The 20686-nt window shown below is 38.2% G+C and overlaps 1 protein-coding gene across 5 annotated transcripts in view; it reads left to right on the forward strand.

Moving 5' to 3' along the window:
* SGK3 (serum/glucocorticoid regulated kinase family member 3) overlaps positions 1-20686 on the forward strand; it is a 149167-nt gene that overhangs the window by 78114 nt on the left and 50367 nt on the right. For all 5 annotated transcript variants that reach the window (XM_058699732.1, XM_058699731.1, XM_058699734.1 and 2 more), the window contains 3 exons: positions 1813-2028; positions 6338-6421; positions 11312-11384. In XM_058699732.1, coding sequence (XP_058555715.1) covers positions 1951-2028; positions 6338-6421; positions 11312-11384 — 235 coding nt within the window. In that variant the 5' untranslated portion in view covers positions 1813-1950. The remainder of the gene's footprint in view (positions 1-1812; positions 2029-6337; positions 6422-11311; positions 11385-20686) is intronic.

Here is a 20686-nt window from a genome sequence, read left to right on the forward strand (position 1 = left end):
TAATACAATACCAGGAGGACCCACACTCCCTGTGTCCCACATTCTCAAGGGACAGGTGTGGAAAGCATAGCACTGTAATTTTCACCTTCTTGTCACTTCTCCTGCAGCTGGAGAATGGGCTGATGTGGGTCTGGTCAGGTTAATCTGCCTTAGAAGAGCTGAGGTTCCACCTGCTCTGATTCTTTAGCAGTAGAGTGCTGGGCCTACAGGGCAAGACTGCTCAGGTGGCTGCCCTGGTCTAATGGGGGGGCTGAAGAAGCTGGCTGCTTTTATGGGGCACTCTGAGCTTAGGAGGTGGCAGTTACATTTCTGTTTTCTGACTACTAATTCAACTACATATAAATCCTTCTTGACTGCATTTCCAGCATCAAATCTAGCCAAGCAGGTTTTTAGTCACCTCAAAGGAATACCCTTATAATCAGTTAAAATTCACCCTACCTAGAATATTCAATGCCTATTGATAGATATTTGAAATCATTAGTTGAATATAATTTACTTAAAATTATTAGATCTGTCAGAGTGACTTCCTAAAATTAATCACCAGGGAAACTGCCAAACTAACTCTTTAAAGAGAATTATTTGGTGTCAGTGGAGAGTATGGGCTGCTGCGTTTAGCAAAAGTTACATCAATTTAACATCTCGAGCCCTTTGTCCTTGGGTGGAATGATACTAACATAATTGTATTTATTCTACATGAAGATCTGTAATGTCTCTGACCAGAGGTCCAGCGCGTAAGAATTATCCAGTTATTATGATGCAGCACAACACAGTGGTTAAGAGTCAAGACTCTGGAGCCACGTAGCCTGGGTTCAAATCCTGGATGGGCGATTTATATAACGCCTTCATGTCTAAATTGTCTCTCACTTGTAAAACAGGAGTAAATAGTTATCTATACTGTATAAATATACTATATATAATAAATAGTTGCATACTAACTATATATCTACTATATATGTGTGTGTGTGTGTGTATATATATATATAGATTTATATATATATATATATATATATATATATATATTTATTTATTTATTTACCTACCTACTATAGGTACTATATATACCTCCTGTATACCTACCACATATAGGTGTATATATATATATACCTATTATAGGTATATATATATCCATATACATACCTATATAGGTATGCAATAGGTATATATGTATACCTATATAGGTATATATATGTAGGTATACTATAGGTATATACTATAGGTATATAGGTTGACTCAGTTGGAAAAGCATGTGCCTCTTGATCTTGGGGTCTTGGGTTTGAGCCCCACATTGCACGTAGCGATTACTTAAACTTAAAATAAAAACACACTTTTTAAAAACACTGCTCTAGGTCTGCCTGGGTGGCTCAGTCGGTTAAGTGTCTGACTTCATCTAAGGTCATGAGCCTGAACCTGCTTTGGATTCTTTGTCTCCCTGTCTGCCCCTCCCCTGCTTGCACACGCACGTGCTGTCTCTCAAAAATAAATAAACATTAAACAAAAAATTAAAAACCCTGCTCTAAATCTATCAAAGTAGAGACCTTTTAGGTGAAAGTTGCTCTCAGTCCCATGAACTGTGGTGTATAAGCTTTTAGAATTTAGCAGTAAGGAAGGTAGATGGGATGCACATGTTTGATTTTCGTTTAGCTATTCATAGGCCTGAGATCCAAAATCTCTAACCTGGACTGAAACTTACAATCAAATATAAATTCTTGTCAGAATAAGCATAAAATGGGTGCTATGAATAAGGAATGATGGTATTTTAAAATTATTTTGCTAATCTGTTTCTTTTTTCTTTGTTTTTTTCTGCTGGCTAAGGTTGCATGATGGAATTTGAATATTACCTCAAGAGGTTTTATGTTTTGGATTAGCTAACAGTGTTTGTCCTCTGCTGACTATTTCTCGGACTCATTTTTTGGTGTCCATTTGAGGCAATAAACCCAAAGGGATTATACCATGGACTACAAGGAAAGCTGCCCCAGTGTAAGCATTCCCAGCTCAGATGAACACAGAGAGAAAAAGAAGAGGTTTACTGTAAGTAAAAAATTTTTTTTTTTCAATGTTTTTTATTTATTTTTGGGACAGAGAGACACAGAGCATGAACGGGGGAGGGGCAGAGAGAGAGGGAGACACAGAATTGGAAACAGGCTCCAGGCTCCGAGCTGTCAGCACAGAGCCCGACGCGGGGCTCGAACTCACAGACGCGAGATCGTGACCTGGCTGAAGTCGGCCGCTTAACCGACTGCGCCACCCAGGCGCCCCGGTTTACTGTAAGTATATAATATAAAGCATATGGGAGAAAATTGAACATAGTATTTCCATTTCTGCTTTTGTTCTTCCTTAACCTGGAATGTCCTCCCCATGTTTCCACATATCCAGATTTTACTTATCTTTCAAATGATGTATCCTCCCCAGTCTTCCCTGTGTACTGTAAGGGAATACAGTTACCTTTTCAGATTTTTGCCTGTTTACCTATCCCCTTGGAAAAGCTTATGAAACTCTGATAGATCCTCTCACCAGAAAATGTGCAGACACAAGGATCTACAAACATGCACGTAATTTTGCATGCAGTCAGGTTAATGGACTCCAGAAGTCACTAGTCTTATGTTAACAACTACTGTCTCAACAAAACAAAACAAAACAAAACAAAACAAACATGGTTTTGAAATTTCCATAGTGTCTTTCTTGACATTTATATTTCCTACCTCAATTTTTAAAATTTTTAATCCAGTATTTTATCTTTTGTTTACTTTAAAAGCAAAGTCCATTTCTAATTTTACTTTTGACCACTGTAATACATACTATGGAACTATAAAGAATAAGAACAGTGAGTGTTTGCTGAATCATTGTATCAGTGACTATTATTGGAGAATAGCCATTTTTCTAATTAGTGTAATGACACATACAGTATTTAGTTCCAGTAGCCCTGTTAGTGTGTATGTCCAGAGATCTCTGCCCGCCTCCCCCTGAAATAATACCATTTATCTTGTTTATAACTGATCCTTATAACTGATTCCTTGTCAGCCCCACCCACTGAGTAGTATGAAAAAATTCATTTAACCCAGTTCTGTTTAACACTTAGTTTGAGCTAAAATTTAAGCAGTTCTTTTAAGTTAAAATGCTCAGGCTGTCTTCATTCTGCTCTCTCTCTCCCATATGAACACACACTTCTCCAACTTGACGTCATGGTTTATGAGTGGAGAGGTGTCCCCTTTCACAGTATTTAAGTCAGTGACTGATCTCATGGTAGCCTGCTGAAGGCTCTTATATTCTTGTCATCCCTCTAGATCTTTGCTGTTCCAAATGTACAGTGACCGGTCTGGCAAGCAGCCAGCTGTGGTTGACCTGATCCAGGTCTGGGCATTTTCTTGGCATCCATTGCTGTCATCTGCAGTCAGCCAACTTATTTGTGATCTATTCTTCGTTGGCTTGGCCAGAGTGGTGGAGATTTACTGCCAATTCACCTTATCCTTGTCTCTTGATGGCTGTAGAGCCCACTGAGGCTCTGCTATGCCTTTCACTGCTCTTTTGATTCAAGTGATCTACCTTGGCCTCTGACTCGGGGGTCAGTCACCTGGCTCCTGCCAGGTGCATCCTATGACAAATGACTTGCAACTCAGAATTCCTGTCACATTCCTGTCACTGAGGAGTTAAACTAAACCCTTTGGTCTGACCAGTCTAGTCTCCCTTCTTAACTAGGTGGGGCTGGGGCCCCCAAATGATACTTCTCTTCCAAAGTCCCAGACGAGGAGCTGGAAATAGCTTCTGTCCTCTCTTCTCCTTTTTTATTTTATTTTATTTTATTTTATTTTATTTTATTTTATTTTATTTTATTTTATTTTATTTATTTATTTTTGGGACAGAGAGAGACAGAGCATGAACGGGGGAGGGGCAGAGAGAGAGGGAGACACAGAATCGGAAACAGGCTCCAGGCTCCGAGCCATTAGCCCAGAGCCTGAAGCGGGGCTCGAACTCACGGACCATGAGATCGTGACCTGGCTGAAGTCGGACGCTTAACCGACTGCGCCACCCAGGCGCCCTCTTCTCCTTTTTTAATAAACATACCTCCACACCCTGCACCAAAGCCCAGAGTAGAGATTGCAGTGTGTGTCTGGCCATTTGCCTCTGCTCAGTGTCTGTTGCAGCAATATCTTAAGCATTGTGCATTCCACAGTCTTATAAGCAAGTTTTATAAGTATCTTGCTGATGGTAAACAAGAAGTCAGTATACCTTTGGTAAAATAGTGGAATGTGTGAAAGTTTGTTTTTTCTTCTCCTTATTTTTACTTTTGAGCATTCTCTCCTTCAAGGGCATAACCTCCTGTCAAGTTTGATGGAAGTTCATATATATCAAATATAGGCAGTGAGTTATCTCAGGTCCATTTACTTTTTCATGGTAGAGGTATTTCCAGAGCACCTGTGTGACTCAGCCAGTTGAGGATCTGACTCTTGATTTCGGCTCAGGTCATGATCAGGGGCTTGGAGTCGAGCCCCATGTTGGTCTTCATGCTGACTGTGGAACTTTGCTTGAGGTTCTCCTCCCCCCCCCCCCCACCCCCGTAACATCACTCCCTTGTGTAGGCACTCACTCACCCTTTTCTAAAATAAAATTTAAAAAATTATATGCTGTACAGCTACTTCAGCCTAGAAGCTATGTGTGGGTTCTAGTCTTGGTTATACTTGGGTAACCATGGGAAGCCACCTTACCACACTAGGAAGCCAGCAGAAGTAATTCAAGAAGCTTGCAATCATCTAAACCTAAATTTCTGATCCTTTGGTAGCAGTCCTACTTCCAGTCCAATCTGATCCTAAATGCTCTATGAGATGAATCTGTAGTTAAGTCTTAGAAACGTGGTGCAGTTTCACTGGCACCTTGACCAGGTTCTTTATTCTCTACTTCCACATTCTCTCCTTATGAACAGTTACCATTTCACAAACAAACAAATCTTACATCCAGCAGCTTCCTCTAAGAGAACTTGATGCCTTTTGGTTAAGACCAGAAGAGCCATGTTACCACCCATCATCACATGTGGCTCATGTAGGGGCCTGGATCCTCTTTTTCCCTTAGCTTATACATAATAACATCACTTACTCAGGTGATTGATACCAGTGACTTTGTTTCACCTTTCAGGTGAGGCCTTATCCTCTCCTATGGAGGAATGTGGCTTTACATTCTGGGACGCCTCTCACTGTGGCTTGTTAAGGTGACTGTATCTCACACAGTGCTACAGAGTTCATATGTTGTAATCACATGCAGTATCAGAGAAGTGCTTTTCTCACAGTATTTTCTCTAACTATGAACTTGTGAATGTAGCTTCCAATCTTTTATGGGAAAGGATAGTTTATACATATTTGTATGCCTATCTTCTAAAATAAACCTGGTTTACTCTAAGTTGTCTAATAGACTGTGGACAACTATTGTAAACCCAAAAGCAACTCCTATCTCTGTAATTCATACCCCAAGTCATACATTAGTGAGCCTTTCCTCAAATGCCTGGATTCTTGTTATTTTTCTCCTTTGAATGACACAAGATCTCTGGGGTCCCAAACCATTGTCTCTATGTTACTATGGTACTCTGAGAGTAGCTGTGGGATGCATGATAAGAATCAATTCTGTGTTATAATTGTTGATGATTTGATACTGGTTCTGGTACATGAAGGGTTAGAAGATTTAAATTTTAGTCACGTAAGTCTATGAATTTGGGCAAGTTATTTGACTTTTTTGGGACATCATTTCCTTACATATATGCTAGGGGTTATAATATTTGTTCTGCTTACTTCATAGCATTGTTGACTATGGTTATATGAAATTATGTGTATGTGAAATTATTAAACATATGTAAGACGATAGTAAATACGAAAGTAAATTTCTAGTTTGAAAAATACTGTGTACAAGATGATCTGGAAGGAGCAGAACTAATCATTGAGTCTTTACTATGTGCCAGGCGTCACTTTTGAAAATACTTTATAATTTCAGGATAATGGTTACTGCTAGGGAAGAAGAGAGGAAAGTGGCATCAATTGAATCTATAATATTAGAAAAATTGGGGGGAAAATCTGAAACAAGAATGGCAAAATGTTAGAATTCAGAAGTTCTAAATGAGTTCACAGGTGTTCACTGTGTTATTGTCTGAAACTATGGAAATATTTCATAACATTTAAAAAATATCAAGAAGATGAAGTAAGTCTTTCAGCTGGTATACTTGTGTATTTTGGAGAATTGTGTATGAACATGAATGTCTAATATCAGTTTCATGAGTATGAAAACAAGTTATTTGCCTGTTAAATAGCTAATGGGTTTTTTTTGCAGTCAAGTTTTGTTATGCTATTTTTTATTTCCACAGGTTTATAAAGTTTTGGTCTCAGTGGGCAGGAGTGAGTGGTTTGTCTTCAGGAGATATGCAGAGTTTGATAAACTTTACAATACTGTAAGTAAATGTCAGTTTTTTTTTTTCAACGTTTTTTAATTTATTTTTGGGACAGAGAGAGACAGAGCATGAACGGGGGAGGGGCAGAGAGAGAGGGAGACACAGAATCGGAAACAGGCTCCAGGCTCCGAGCCATCAGCCCAGAGCCCGACGCGGGGCTCGAACTCACAGACCGCGAGATCGTGACCTGGCTGAAGTCGGACGCTTAACCGACTGCGCCACCCAGGCGCCCCAGTAAATGTCAGTCTTAATGATTTATATTTAAAACAAGACATCTGAGGGGCATCTTGACTGGCTCAGTCAGAAGAACATGTGACTCTTGATCTCAGGGTCGTGAGTTTGAGCCCCACCTTGGGTGTAAATTACTTAAAGCTTAAAAAAATTAAAATAAAAAATAGAACATCTGAGAAAACTTGCAAATAAGAGAGATTTATTTGAGTGATTAAATAATATTCATATAGAGAAGCAGAAAAGGGTATGAGATTCTTCAAAAGCATCCAAACCTTGGAATTCCTTCGAAGAAGGGTGGAGAGAGGATTGTTGAGAAATTCCAAATAAACTGTTGAAGATAGGGAAACTAGATCCAGCTTAAAATACATCTTAATGTCAGAATATTAGAAATAAATTCTGGGCATGTGGGTAGCTTAGTTGGTTAAGTGTCTGACTCTTGATTGGCTCAGGTCATGATCTCATGGTTCATGAGATCGACCCCTACGTTAGGCTCTGTGCTGACAATGAGGAACCTGCTTGGGATTCTGTCTCTCCCTTGTTCTCTTGCTCTCTCAAAATACATAAACTTAAAAAAAAAAAAAAAAAATTTCTTTTACTACCTCTCTAATAACTGTTAATTATCTTGTTATTTCTGGTTAAATTGCCTAGCTATTAGATTTAGGTCTGAAAGTTTGTCATAAGCTTACCCTCCTTCCATAGTTTCATTCTTGGTTTAGGGATAAGTCTTCAGTTCCAGATTTTAAGTAGCTAATACAATTAAAATGTATATGGACTTTCATAAGTTCTGACAGTAGGGTGGGGGGTAGGGAGTGTGGGAGCATTAGTTATTTAAATAACTAAAACCTGTATATTCAAAATTCAAATATTAAATACTATTTTTAATCCAGTGTTTTTGTAATTACAAATGCTCCCTAAAGTAGGAAGCAAGAGCACCATGGTCATTTTAACATATCGGGCCAGATCTATGCAGGGACCAGTGTTTGTAGAGTGTGTTGCCTCTAGTCATACATACCTTGGAGGCCAAAGAATACCACCTGAGTTGGTCATTATAGACCCCAGATTATAAAGACAGCTCTGGATTCCAGTTTTTGCTTCAGTTAAGAAAAAAAGAAATTCTTCAAATCCCAAATTTAGTTTTTTTCTGGCCTAAGAATAAAAAGGAGTTTCCTTCTGTCATTATTTAATAAGTGGTAGATTACCAGGCATCCTTCAGAAAAAATTGTTTCATATTTAAGGTAATTTTTTTCAATTTTCTTAACCCTGTCTCTTGATTTTAAAAATAGGGTTAAATAGATACATAAGTCTGTAACTTACCATTTGTAAGATACTTTATTATTATTTTTAAAAATTTACTTATTTTGAGAGAGAGACAGGGAGAGAACTAGTGGGGGAGGGGCAGAGAGAAAGGAGGACAGAGAATCCGAACCTGGCTCTATGCTGACAACAGAGAGCCTGATATGGGGCTTGAATTCACAAACCGTGAGATCATGACCTGAGCCCAAGTCCACTGAGCCACTCAGGCGCCCCTGGTAAGATACTTACAGGGGAAGTTAAGTGTGTCTCAGTTAAGAGATAAATTACTTCCTAAATGGGCCAGAATGAACCAAACGTTGTCTAGCTGTACAACATCTCATGTTCTGTTAAGTCATGAAATTTAGGCTTTTCATTCATCTCTATTTAGCGTTTCACTATATTTCTTCCAAATATTCAAATGCTTTGCTAGTTAAAATTGAACTTTTAAAATAATACTTCAGTATTTTTAAATGGTATTTTTTCCAATGTAAAATTAATATATATTCTAGAAAATCTGGAATATGGAGGAAAATACATATTTAAGCTTAAAAATCACCTAAGGGGTACCTGGGTGGCTCAGTGAGTTAAGGGTCTGACTTCAGCTCAGGTCATGATCTATCGTATGGTTCACGAGTTTGAGCCCCGCATCAGCCTCTGTGCTGACAGCTTAGAGCCTGGAGCCTGCTTTGGAGTCTGTGTCTCCCTCGCTCCCTGCCCCTCCCCCACTCACGTTCTGTCTCTTTCTCGAACCTCTAAAAAAATTTTTTTTAATCACCTAAAACATATTGCTACTCAGAGATAACTGTAGTGTTTTTACTGTGCTTTTTTCTTTAATTTTTCTATAATACATATGTAACTGAACTTTGTATATATATTTTTAAAGTGCTTAATCAAAGGATATTGAGACAGCGTTTTTTACTTTAGAGACAAAATAATAGCCAAAAAGAGTTTCTACATGAAGATCTCTTCTGCAATGTTGAGTGATTTAAAAAAAAAAAAAAAAAGTTTATATTGGAGGCTGGGTGAGGGTTGAATTGCCAGTTCTAGTTGAAATTCTTGGATACCATTATATACACGATCAGCATTTTTTGAGGACGGTACAGATTTGACCGTAGCTATTATGATGGTAACATACACACACACACACACACATACACACACACACACACACACACACACACACACACACACACACACATGGTTTATATAAACTTCTTAGAGAAATAAGGTCAAATTTTGTTTAGTGAACTAATAACTGAAAATCTGAGATTTCTTTCTGTATTTTGATTAAAAGATTATATGGGGCGCCTGGGTGGCGCAGTCGGTTAAGCGTCCGACTTCAGCCAGGTCACGATCTCACGGTCCGTGAGTTCGAGCCCCGCGTCAGGCTCTGGGCTGATGGCTCGGAGCCTGGAGCCTGTTTCCGATTCTGTGTCTCCCTCTCTCTCTGCCCCTCCCCCGTTCATGCTCTGTCTCTCTCTGTCCCAAAAATAAATAAAAAAAAAAAAAAAAAAAAAAAGATTATATGGGCCAGAATTAGCTTCTAAATGTGTTTGCTTCTGTAGAACTATTCATAAGAAGGAGGAATGTCAGGGATGTCACCTAACAGCTCAGCAGTGTGGAGATCTGCATGAGTAAAAAGCCATCCTAATGTCATGATGGTTTCATGATTTAAGTAGCCAGAGATTAATTAAGTAGAGTGTTAATATTTGAGTATCTTTCAGTATAAAGGTAAAGTAGGACAGTGTGTTTGGGGCACCTTCCCCCCCCCATGATCACTTTCATTCTTTTTCCATCATACACCCCATCTTAAGCTTTTTGCAGAAAATTTTCCTTAATATATAGTTGAGTTTTTATCCTTCCCCCTCATTTTTCCTGCATTTCTCTTCCTTTTTTCTTTATTTCTTATTTCCCCCATTTTCTCTGTCTCTGTTTTTCTGTAACTCCTCTAATTCTGCCTCCTGTGGTGACAGGCAAAGCAAAGAACAGGGGAATGGTACCAGTTGTGTTCTTTCAAACCACGGAAGTGAGGTTAAACCTGGCCTGGATTACCCTAAGTTTGAAAACACAGATTCTTTCCTTGTGCTCCTTTTAGAGTAAAAGAAAAAACAAAAAGTAAAATATCCAATTTGTAAACATTTTGATCATACAAATGTATTTTTATGAGTGTAGTTTGCATTTAAACTTTTTGTTGTAGAAATTGTTGAACACATACAGAAGTAGAATAGTACTACAAACACAGAAAATAATATAACGTACCATCCAGCTGCAGCAGTTACAGATACACGGCCATTCTGGTTTCCTCTCTGTCCCTAGCCTGTCCTCTGTAATTTTGAAGCAAATTTAAGACTTCGTATCATTTCATCTGGAAATATTTTTGTATACATCTCTGAAAAGATCTTTAAAAAATACAGAGTACTATTATCACATCTGAATATAATGAACAATAACATCTTAATATCAAATATTCAGTCTGTGCTTATATGACTGGTTGATAAATCTATAAAGTGTCTTTTGGTGACTAAGTTTCCCTGTCCGCCTCTCTTTTCTTTCCTTTATGATTTTTAATTGAAAAAGCAGGGTCAGTTGTCTACGGATTTTTCAGTCTGGATTGTGCTGACAGCATACTCATGGTGTAGAGTGATTAATACATTCTTCTATTCTTTGTATTTCCTGACAGTTGGTAGTTAGGGATGTAGTTTATGTGTGTATGTGGGTTTTTTTGACGTCAAACTTAAAAATGAGTGTTAATCCACATTTATGACTTTACTGCCCCGCATTTAATGTCTCCAGGGCCAAGTTCTTTGGGGATAAGCAAATCTGATAAACAAATATATTAAAATATGAATAAGGGGAAGGCTAGAGCAGAAGATATTGAAAGCAAAATTCATCAGGTTTCTTAGAAAACAATTGTCAGTAGCATGTTCATATAGAAAGAACACAAAGGTCACAACTTCTCTTGAGGCAGTAAACAGTGAGTAACATGTATTCAAAGCTTATACTCCAGGTTCTTGTCTAAGCACTTAACCTAAATGATTTCCTTTAAGGCTCTCAACAGATATGTAAGGTAAGTGCTAAAATCATCTCCATTTTACAGACAAGAAAACTGAAGCACAGAAATGTTAAGTAACTTATCCAGGGTCACAAAGATACTAAATGTTCTCTTGGGACAAAATAGGATGGTTAGTCAGACTAATGGTATTTTGTTGGTATAATTTAATATTGTATATTTGATCATTATATACTTTAAAAGTGTGTCTTTTTGATGGAATTTCTTGAAAATCAGATTGTAATTTGTTTTGGTACGTGTATAACTAGAAGACTTAGAAAATTAAGTTCATATAATGTTATTTTTTTAAATTCTAGTTAAAGAAACAATTTCCTGCTATGGCCCTGAAGATTCCTGCCAAGAGAATATTTGGTGATAACTTTGACCCAGGTAAGCAATAACTTTACAGACCTGCCGTAAGTGATGGTTGAAGTTTGAAGAAGTAGTTAATGTGTTTGTTGTGCTATATAGTAGTACAAGTCTTCACAAAGCTATTTGATCTTACGTTCTATGAAAATAATAGCTCAGGAAGGTGCTCTCTGTGTACCAGGCATTGTTTTAAACACTTAACATGCTTTAATTGATTCAGTGGTCACAAAAATCCTTTGAGGCAGGTGTTCTTATTCTCATCATCGCTCTTCTATAGATAAGGAAACCCAGGTACGTTTAGATTAATTAATTTGCCCAGAGTCACAGGTATTAAGTGTCTCATTTAAAAGTTAATTCAAGGGGCGCCTGGGTGGCGCAGTCGGTTAAGCGTCCGACTTCAGCCAGGTCACGATCTCGCGGTCCGTGAGTTCGAGCCCCGCGTCAGGCTCTGGGCTGATGGCTCGGAGCCTGGAGCCTGTTTCCGATTCTGTGTCTCCCTCTCTCTCTGCCCCTCCCCCGTTCATGCTCTGTCTCTCTCTGTCCCAAAAATAAATAAAAAACGTTGAAAAAATAAATAAATAAAAGTTAATTCAAGCAGTCTGGCTTCAGGTAAATTTATTGGTCATTAAGGATAATTTGGGTACTTTTCTAACCATGAAGGACATTCTTTGTTACATCCAGAAACATTTATTAAATATATAGTCTGTACACAGCACCTTGCAGGCCTCGGAATGGGATACTAAGATAATGTCCTATTATTTACTCTTAGGGAGCTTACTGACACATAGATCTCAGGAGTCTGGAGCTATGTGTCTCAAGCCTCAAGCCTGGAACTTTTTTCACTGGAATCCGTAATATCAATCCAGTCACAAATGGCTACATACAGAGAGAAGGAAGGTTCTTTATCTGCCAGATAATCTCCTTATGCAGATTACAAAAGCCAACTGTGCCACAGGTGAATCCTGACAAGCTAGAGTGCAGTCCATCCTCATCTGTCTTACCTCTGTAACTAATTGACTTATAACCTTGTAACCCATTACACCTTTGATTCCTTACACGTGTGCTTTCTTGGCTCACTACTCAAAATATAAGCTCTCACGTCACTTAGGATATCCTAACTGTGCCTCCTGTCTGCAACTTAGCCTTATATCATTTCTTGCCCTCTCAAACCTTTTCACTGTGCCCTGTGGAATTCTGTCCACGATTAACAAACTTCTTTTTATCTTCCATCTTTTTCATATTTCTTTTATACTTTTGCTTTAATTAAACTTAGGTTTTTCCCTGTGGCTGTTTCTCCCTCTCAGCTGGAGGCTCTTAATTATTTTATACTTTATGAACCTTAGGATTGGAGAGGCTGCTCACTTTCCCTATCGTAGGTAGAATTTTTTTCTCTTGGGAGAATTTAGCACACTTTATTGTCATTGCCAGTGTGTCTTGTCTAGCTGTAGATTTTATGAACATTGGTACTTTGTCTTTTTTATTGATTTATAGTGCCTGGTAGATCTTAGGTTTTTAGTAAATATTACTTAAATACATGAATTCATTAATAAAGAGAAGCAAATAAAAAGGAAAAAGAGAGAAAGCAAGAGAAGATTGAGTCACCACAACAAAACCAGATAGTATTTTCTGTAGAATTGATTCTACAAGCCAGTGCCTTTATACTAATTTTGCTTTTAGCTGCAGAACACTTATGTCCCACGGAAATCTTCCACAGAAAATGTTATGTGTAGAACAAATAAAAATGAGGCTGCTTTGTTGGTACAGCAGTAAAGTATATCTGTGGAGCACAGGTTGAAAACCATCATCATGGGCAACATGTGGGTCTTAGAGTTATTTGGGTGAGGTGAATATGAAACCCAACGTGAAACTGACTGTGTGTAATATACAGTAGGCACAGCAGAGAGAAGAGACAGGATGGAGAATGGGAAACGGGGTAAGCGAATATTCCAGTAGTCCTCACGTTAAATAATTAGAACCAGGACTAGGGTGGAAATGGGCTAACAAATGAGTTCATATGTAGGAATTCTTTTAAGGAAAGATCTGTAAGAAATCTTGGTGATTGCTTAAATAAAGGAGATCTAGAGAAGAGAGAAGAGAATGAGAGATAATTGAGGTGTCAGGACTGGGTGAATGAGAGAATTAATTAATTTGAAGTGGCAGAAGGACATCTGAGGAATCCAACTATGTGTTGCTGAATGGAGACTTGAACTCAGGCTGGAGTTCTGGAGAGCCCTTAGTTGAATCCTAATGATAGAATCGTTTCATTTTATCACAGGAAGAAGACAAAGAGATAAAAACTTGCAACTTTCTTCTTTAGGGCAAAATCCCAGCTAGAATGCCCTGTAGTATTTATGTTCTGGTAGATTAATTTGATACTAAAAAAATAGGTTTTTATTGAAGAACAATTTGAAATCGATCCAGAGCATATTGTATATGACTTGGCAACAGCATAATGGACCATATGTCACAGAGATCTGGAAAGCTCTTTACTGGGGAGATCAAATCTAAGCCATACTCAAACAATCACAGAGTGACAAGATGCTCATTTGATTAGGCTTTGGGGAAACAGGCATATTTTGTTGGTGGGAATGATAAGTGGTACAATCCATATAGAAGGGAATTGGGTAGTATTTAGCAAAACTATGTATGTATTTCAATGTGACCAGGAAATCACATAATCTAGGAATCTGTTCCAAAGATAAACTGCATATGAAATGATGCGTATGTAAGACTGTTTATTGTGGCATTATTCTTAATAGCAAAAACTGGAAACAACTGAAATATCCTTCCAACCTTGGAATATGATGCAGCTTTAAAAAAGAATGAGCAAGCCCTTTGTGCATTATAGTAGAGTGATCTCCAAAATACATTTTTCAGTGGAAAAGACAAAGTACAGATATGTATAATATATCTTTTTTGTATTGGAAAAGGTATAGAAATAATGGAAGAATAAACTTAAAAACTAAAAACTAGTGACTTTAAGGAGTAGGAAGAGGCCAGTGGGAGGCAAATGGGATAGAAGTTAGATGTTCCTGAATAAGTCTTGTTTATAGCTTTGACTTTGGAATGATGCGCATATTTTAAATATATTTAAGAACAAAAATAAAATACAATAATAAAGCGATCTCTAACAAACTGAAGGAAAAAATCTAACTCTATTTTGATTGGTAGTGGAAACACATGGACAATAATTATCTTAAATGACTTCAAAACAGAATTTTTACTGAATAGTCCTCCTGGGATGTATGCTAAGAACAAAAAAGGATGTACAGAAAATTTTACACTGCATCCAACAATCTTATTGTTATAATATGGAAGTGTTATTTGGTAATTATGTTACTCTGATGGGAACCAAAGTTTTAAACAAGAAGAAAGAAAAACAGATTTTAAATAAAAATCTTACAATTTTTAACTTAATTTGGAAATACAGTTTGAATTCATGATTTTTTTTTCATTTTTTTAAATGTTTATTTTTGAGAGAGAGAGAGAGAGACAGAGTGTCAGCAGGGGAGGGACAGAGAGAGAGGCAGACACAGAATCCAAAGCAGGCTCCAGGTTCTGAGTTGTCAGCACAGAGCCGGATGTGGGCTCAAACTCATACACTGTGAGATCATGACCTGAGCCAAAGTGGGATGCTTAACCCACTGAACCACGCAGGCATCCCATGATTTATTTTTTTCTAAAACAACACATATTTCCTAGCTCTCACCTCTGGAAATGCCTAAAACAGTAACAAATAGCAGTGAACATTCCTAGCGTCCAGGTTGTAATCTCCAAATACCATTTCCCCCTTAAAGCAACCAGAGTTCCATGGGAAAACAGTGATTCTAGATCTGGGGCAAGAAATGTATAAGATGGCCCTAGGACATCTTGCCTAAAAAGCAATGAAGCCATACAAGATTACTAAGATTTTATCAAAAGGATGCAGGAGCTCAATTGATGGGGCTTTCATTGGCCAAAGATGGAACAGAGCACGAAGAAAGAATTTGCCCTGTTAACTTACTTCATGCTTGACAGCCATTGTGCAGAACTTTTCCATATATCTCTCTTGAGTTCTTTTGTGTGTAGCTTAAGAGCATGTCTCCATGTTCTTTTTTTTTCACTTCTTTATTCTGGTGGTTGCCAACGTCTATAAAATAAGTTTTACATATTTGAAGGTAGATTTTAAGGGTTATTTCTGTCTATACTTTTCAAAGTTAAAATTTCATTTTCAATTTAAGGATCTTTCCGTAGAGTGCAGAGAGATAGCTATACTCTTTATATTTTGAATGGTTTAATATCAAGCCTTTTGCCAATAGGACCCTAAGGTCAATATATAAACTACGTACGGGGTTTTTTTGAAGTTTAAAAAAAAAAAGTTTATTTTATCTTAATTATTTAAAAAAAAAAGTACAAGGTAATTAAAATCAGTGTGAATCAAGTAAGAAACAGAGCATATGAATTTTAGAAACTACGAATGTTAGAATATATAATTGTTTAGTTATTTATTCACAAAAACATCAATTAAGTAACTCTTATTACACTGTGTTAAGGGCTAAAGAGGGCTAAATTTTTTTAAAGGCATGACCCTTCAGTGGCTTACATAGAAACTGCTTTGGGGTGGCTGGGTGGCCCAGTTAAGCATCCGACTCTTGATTTCAGTTCAGGTCATGATCTCACAGTTTGTGGTGTCGAGCCCCACGTTGGGCTCCACACTGACAGTACAGAGTCAGTTTGGGATTCTCTCCCTCTCTCTCTGCCCCTCTCCCGCTCGCTTGCTCTCCCTCTCTCTCAAAAAAAAAAGTTAAAAGAAACCATTTTTATTTCTTTTAACTTTTACTAATTTAAGAGAAATAGGTTCATACAAGATAAAAAGACAATTCCCCATTATTATTCTAGTCTTTGAGTTCTGGTGAGGCCTAGATGTCATACCCAGCTAGTTCTTTATAAAACTTGATGTAGATACCAGTGCCTTATGAAATTTTTCTTGGTGCAATTGTGAATGGGATCAGTTTCTTTATTTGCCTTTCCATTGCTTCATTATTAGTGTATAAGAATGCAACTGATTTCTGTACATTGATTTTGTATCCTGCAACTTTGCTGAATTCATGTATCAGTTCTGGCAGACTTTTGGTGGAGTCTGTCGGATTTTCCATGTATAATATCATGTCATCTGCAAAAAGCGAAAGCTTGACTTCATCTTTGCCAATTTGGATGCCTTTGATTTCCTTTTGTTGTCTGATTGCTGATGCTAGCACTTCCAGCACTATGTTAAACAACAGCGGTGAGAGTGGACATCCCTGTCATGTTCCTGATCTCAGGGAAAAAGCTCTCAGTTTTTCCCCATTGAGGATGATGTTAGCTGTGGGCTTTTCATAAATGGCTATTATGATGTTTAGGTATGTTCCTTCTATCCTGACTTTCTCGAGGGTTTTTATTAAGAAATGTTGATGAATTTTGTCAAAGGCCTTTTCTGCATTGATTGACAGGATCATATGGTTCTTATCTTTTCTTTTATTAATGTGATGTATCACGTTGATTGATTTGCGAATGTTGAACCAGCCCTGAAGCCCAGGAATGAATCCCACTTGATCATGGTGAATCATTCTTTTTATATGCTGTTGAATTCGATTTGCTAGTATCTTATTGAGAATTTTTGCATCCATATTCATCAGGGATATTGGCCTGTAGTTCTCTTTTTTTTACTGGGTCTCTGTCTAGTTTAGGAATCAAAGTAATACTGGCTTCATAGAATGAGTCTGGAAGTTTTCCTTCCCTTTCTATTTCTTGGAATAGCTTGAGAAGGATAGGTATTATCTCTGCTTTAAACGTCTGGTAGAACTCCCCTGGGAAGCCATCTGGTCCTGGACTCTTATTTGTTGGGAGATTTTTGATGACTGATTCAATTTCTTCGCTGGTTATGGGTCTGTTCAAGCTTTCTATTTCCTCCTGATTGAGTTTTGGAAGCGTGTGGGTGTTTAGGAATTTGTCCATTTCTTCCAGGTTGTCCAGTTTGTTGGCATATAATTTTTCATAGTATTCCCTGATAATTGCTTGTATCTCTGAGGGATTGGTTGTAATAATTCCATTTTCATTCATGATTTTATCTATTTGGGTCATCTCCCTTTTCTTTTTGAGAAGCCTGGCTAGAGGTTTATCAATTTTGTTTATTTTTTCAGAAAACAACTCTTGGTTTCGTTGATCTGCTCTACAGTTATTTTAGATTCTATATTGTTTATCTGCTCTGATATTTATTATTTCTCTTCTGCTGGATTTAGGCTGTCTTTGCTGTTCTGCTTCTATTTCCTTTAGGTGTGCTGTTAGATTTTGTATTTGGGATTTTTCTTGTTTCTTGAGATAGGTCTGGATTGCAATGTATTTTCCTCTCAGGACTGCCTTCGCTATATCCCAAAGCATTTGGATTGTTGTATTTTCATTTTCATTTGTTTCCATATATTTTTTGATTTCTTCTCTAATTGCCTGGTTGACCCATTCATTCTTTAGTAGGGTGTTCTTTAACCTCCATGCTTTTGGAGGTTTTCCAGGCTTTTTCCTGTGGTTGATTTCAAGCTTTATAGCATTGTGGTCTGAAAGTATGCATGGTATGATTTCAATTCTTGTATACTTATGAAGGGCTGTTTTGTGACCTAGTATGTGATCTATCTTGGAGAATGTTGCATGTGCACTTGAGAAAAAAGTATATTCTGTTGCTTTGGGATGCAGAGTTCTAAATATATCTGTCAAGTCCATCTGATCCAATGTATCATTCAGGGCCCTTGTTTCTTTATTGACCGTGTGTCTAGATGATCTATCCGTTTCTGTAAGTGGAGTGTTAAAGTCCCCTGCAATTACCACATTGTTATCAATAAGGTTGCTTATGTTTGTGAGTAATTGTTTTATATATTTGGGAGCTCCTGTATTCGGCACATAGACATTTATAATTGTTAGCTCTTCCTGATGGATAGATCCTGTGATTATTATATAATGCCCTTCATCTCTTGTTACAGCCTTTAATTTAAAGTCTAGTTTGTCTGATATAAGGCTACTCCAGCTTTCTTTTGACTTCCAGTGGCATGATAAATAGTTCTCCATCCCCTCACTCTCAATCTGAAGGTGTCCTCAGGTCTAAAATGAGTCTCTTGTAGACAGCAAATAGATGGGTCTTGTTTTTTTTATCCATTCTGATACCCTATGTCTTTTGGTTGGTGCATTTAGTCCATTTACATTCAGTGTTATTATAGAAAGATATGGGTTTAGAGTCATTGTGATGTCTGTAGGTTTCATGCTTGTAGCAATGTCTCTGGTACTTTGTCTCACAGGATCCCCCTTAGGATCTCTTGTAGGGCTGGTTTAGTGGTGACAAATTCCTTCAGTTTTTGTTTGTTTGGGAAGACCTTTATCTCTCCTTCTATTCTAAATGACAGACTTGCTGGATAAAGGATTCTCGGCTGCATATTTTTTCTGTTCATCACATTGAGATCTCCTGCCATTCCTTTGTGGCCTGCCAAGTTTCAGTAGAGAGATTGGTCACGAGTCTTACAGGTCTCCCTTTATATGTTAGAGCACGTTTATCCCTAGCTGCTTTCAGAATTTTCTCTTTATCCTTGTATTTTGCCAGTTTCACTATGATATGTCATGCAGAAGATCGATTTAAGTTACGTCTGAAGGGAGTTCTCTGTGCCTCTTGGATTTCAATGCCTTTTTCCTTCCCCAGTTCAGGGAAGTTCTCAGCTATTATTTCTTCAGGTACACCTTCAGCACCTTTCCCTCTCTCTTCCTCCTCTGGGATACCAATTATGCGTAGATTATTTCTCTTTAGTGCATCGCTTAGTTCTCTAATTTTCCCCTCATATTCCTGGGGTTTTTTTATCTCTCTTTTTCTCAGCTTCTTCTTTTTCCATAATTTTATCTTCTAGTTCACCTATTCTCTCCTCTGCCTCTTCAATCCGATCTTTAGCTCCTCCTGGATGTTCCTTAGTCCCTTGATCTCTGTAGCAAGAGATTCTTTGCTGTCCTCTATACTGTTTTCAAGCCCAGCGATTAATTTTATGACTATTATTCTAAACTCACTTTCTGTCATATTGTTAAAATCATTTTTGATCAGTTCGTTAGCTGTTGTTATTTTCTGGACGTTTTTCTGAGGGGAATTCTTCTGTTTCGTCTATTTGGATAGTCCCTGGAGTGGTGCGGGACTGCGGGGCACTTCCCCTGTGTGTCTTGAATAACTGGAGTTGGTGGGTGGGGCCGCAGTCCGACCTGATGTCTGCCCCCAGCCCACCGCTGGGGCCACAGTCAGACTGGTGTGTGCCTTCTCTTCCCCTCTCCTAGGGGCGGGATTCACTGTGGGGTTCCGTGGCCCGTTTGGGCTACTTGCACACTGCCAGGCTTGTGGTGCTGGGGATCTGGCGTATTAGCTGGGGTGGATCGGCAAGGTGCACTGTGGCGGGAGGGGCAGGCTCAGCTCGCTTTTCCTTCGGAGATCCGCTTCGGGAGGGGCTCTGCAGCACTGGAAGGGAGTCAGACCCGCCGGAGGGATGGATCCGCAGAAGCACAGCGTTGGGTGTTTGCGTGGTGCAAGCAAGTTCCCTGACAGGAACTGGTTCCCTTTGGGATTTTGGCTGGGGCATGGGCGAGGGAGATGGAAATTTTTCTTAAACGTTAGTCTCTAGGTAGGGTTGGGAGCCTCTTTTCTGCTATCATAGCAGCTTTTGAAATCTCCGTTCCCTTGGTGGGGCTTGAACTCACAAACTGTGAGATCATGACCTGAGCCAAAGTTGGATGCTTAACCATGGTATGCCCAATTGTAGTGATTTGTTTAAATTTGTCTTCCACTAAATTTGTCTTCCTTCTATCCTTGAGGATAGATACCATGACTTAGTTAAACATTTTTATAAATTTCTGGTGCCTTGTACAGTACAAAATGTATAATAGGTGATTGGTGAACAAATGAATACATGCATGCCATTGGTGAATACAAATCGAACGCATGTGTGCCATTTTCAACTAGTCACTTGTTCTGGAAAGTCTGCCTAGTACTAGGTTAAAGATTTTAAATATCTCTCACAGAACTTAAATTTTCAAATAGTTGAGGATTCTGAATTAGGTACGTTAATTTCATTAGCCAGTCTTTCTCTTTTTTTTCCTTCTTTTCTGGATGACTTCTATTTCAAATCACAAAATGTTATAGCCAGAAAGAGAGCTTATAGATCATCTAATTCTATCCCCTGCTTGACAGACTACAGAAGGGAGGAGTTTGTGATTATAAAAACAGGCAATGGTGTCTGAGACTCAGTTACATCTTAGACTCTAACTCCAGTGTTGTTTAACTGTGGCAGGCTGTTTTT

Source organism: Neofelis nebulosa, chromosome 14, assembly GCF_028018385.1.
Source record: "Neofelis nebulosa isolate mNeoNeb1 chromosome 14, mNeoNeb1.pri, whole genome shotgun sequence".
NCBI lineage: Eukaryota > Metazoa > Chordata > Mammalia > Carnivora > Felidae > Neofelis > Neofelis nebulosa.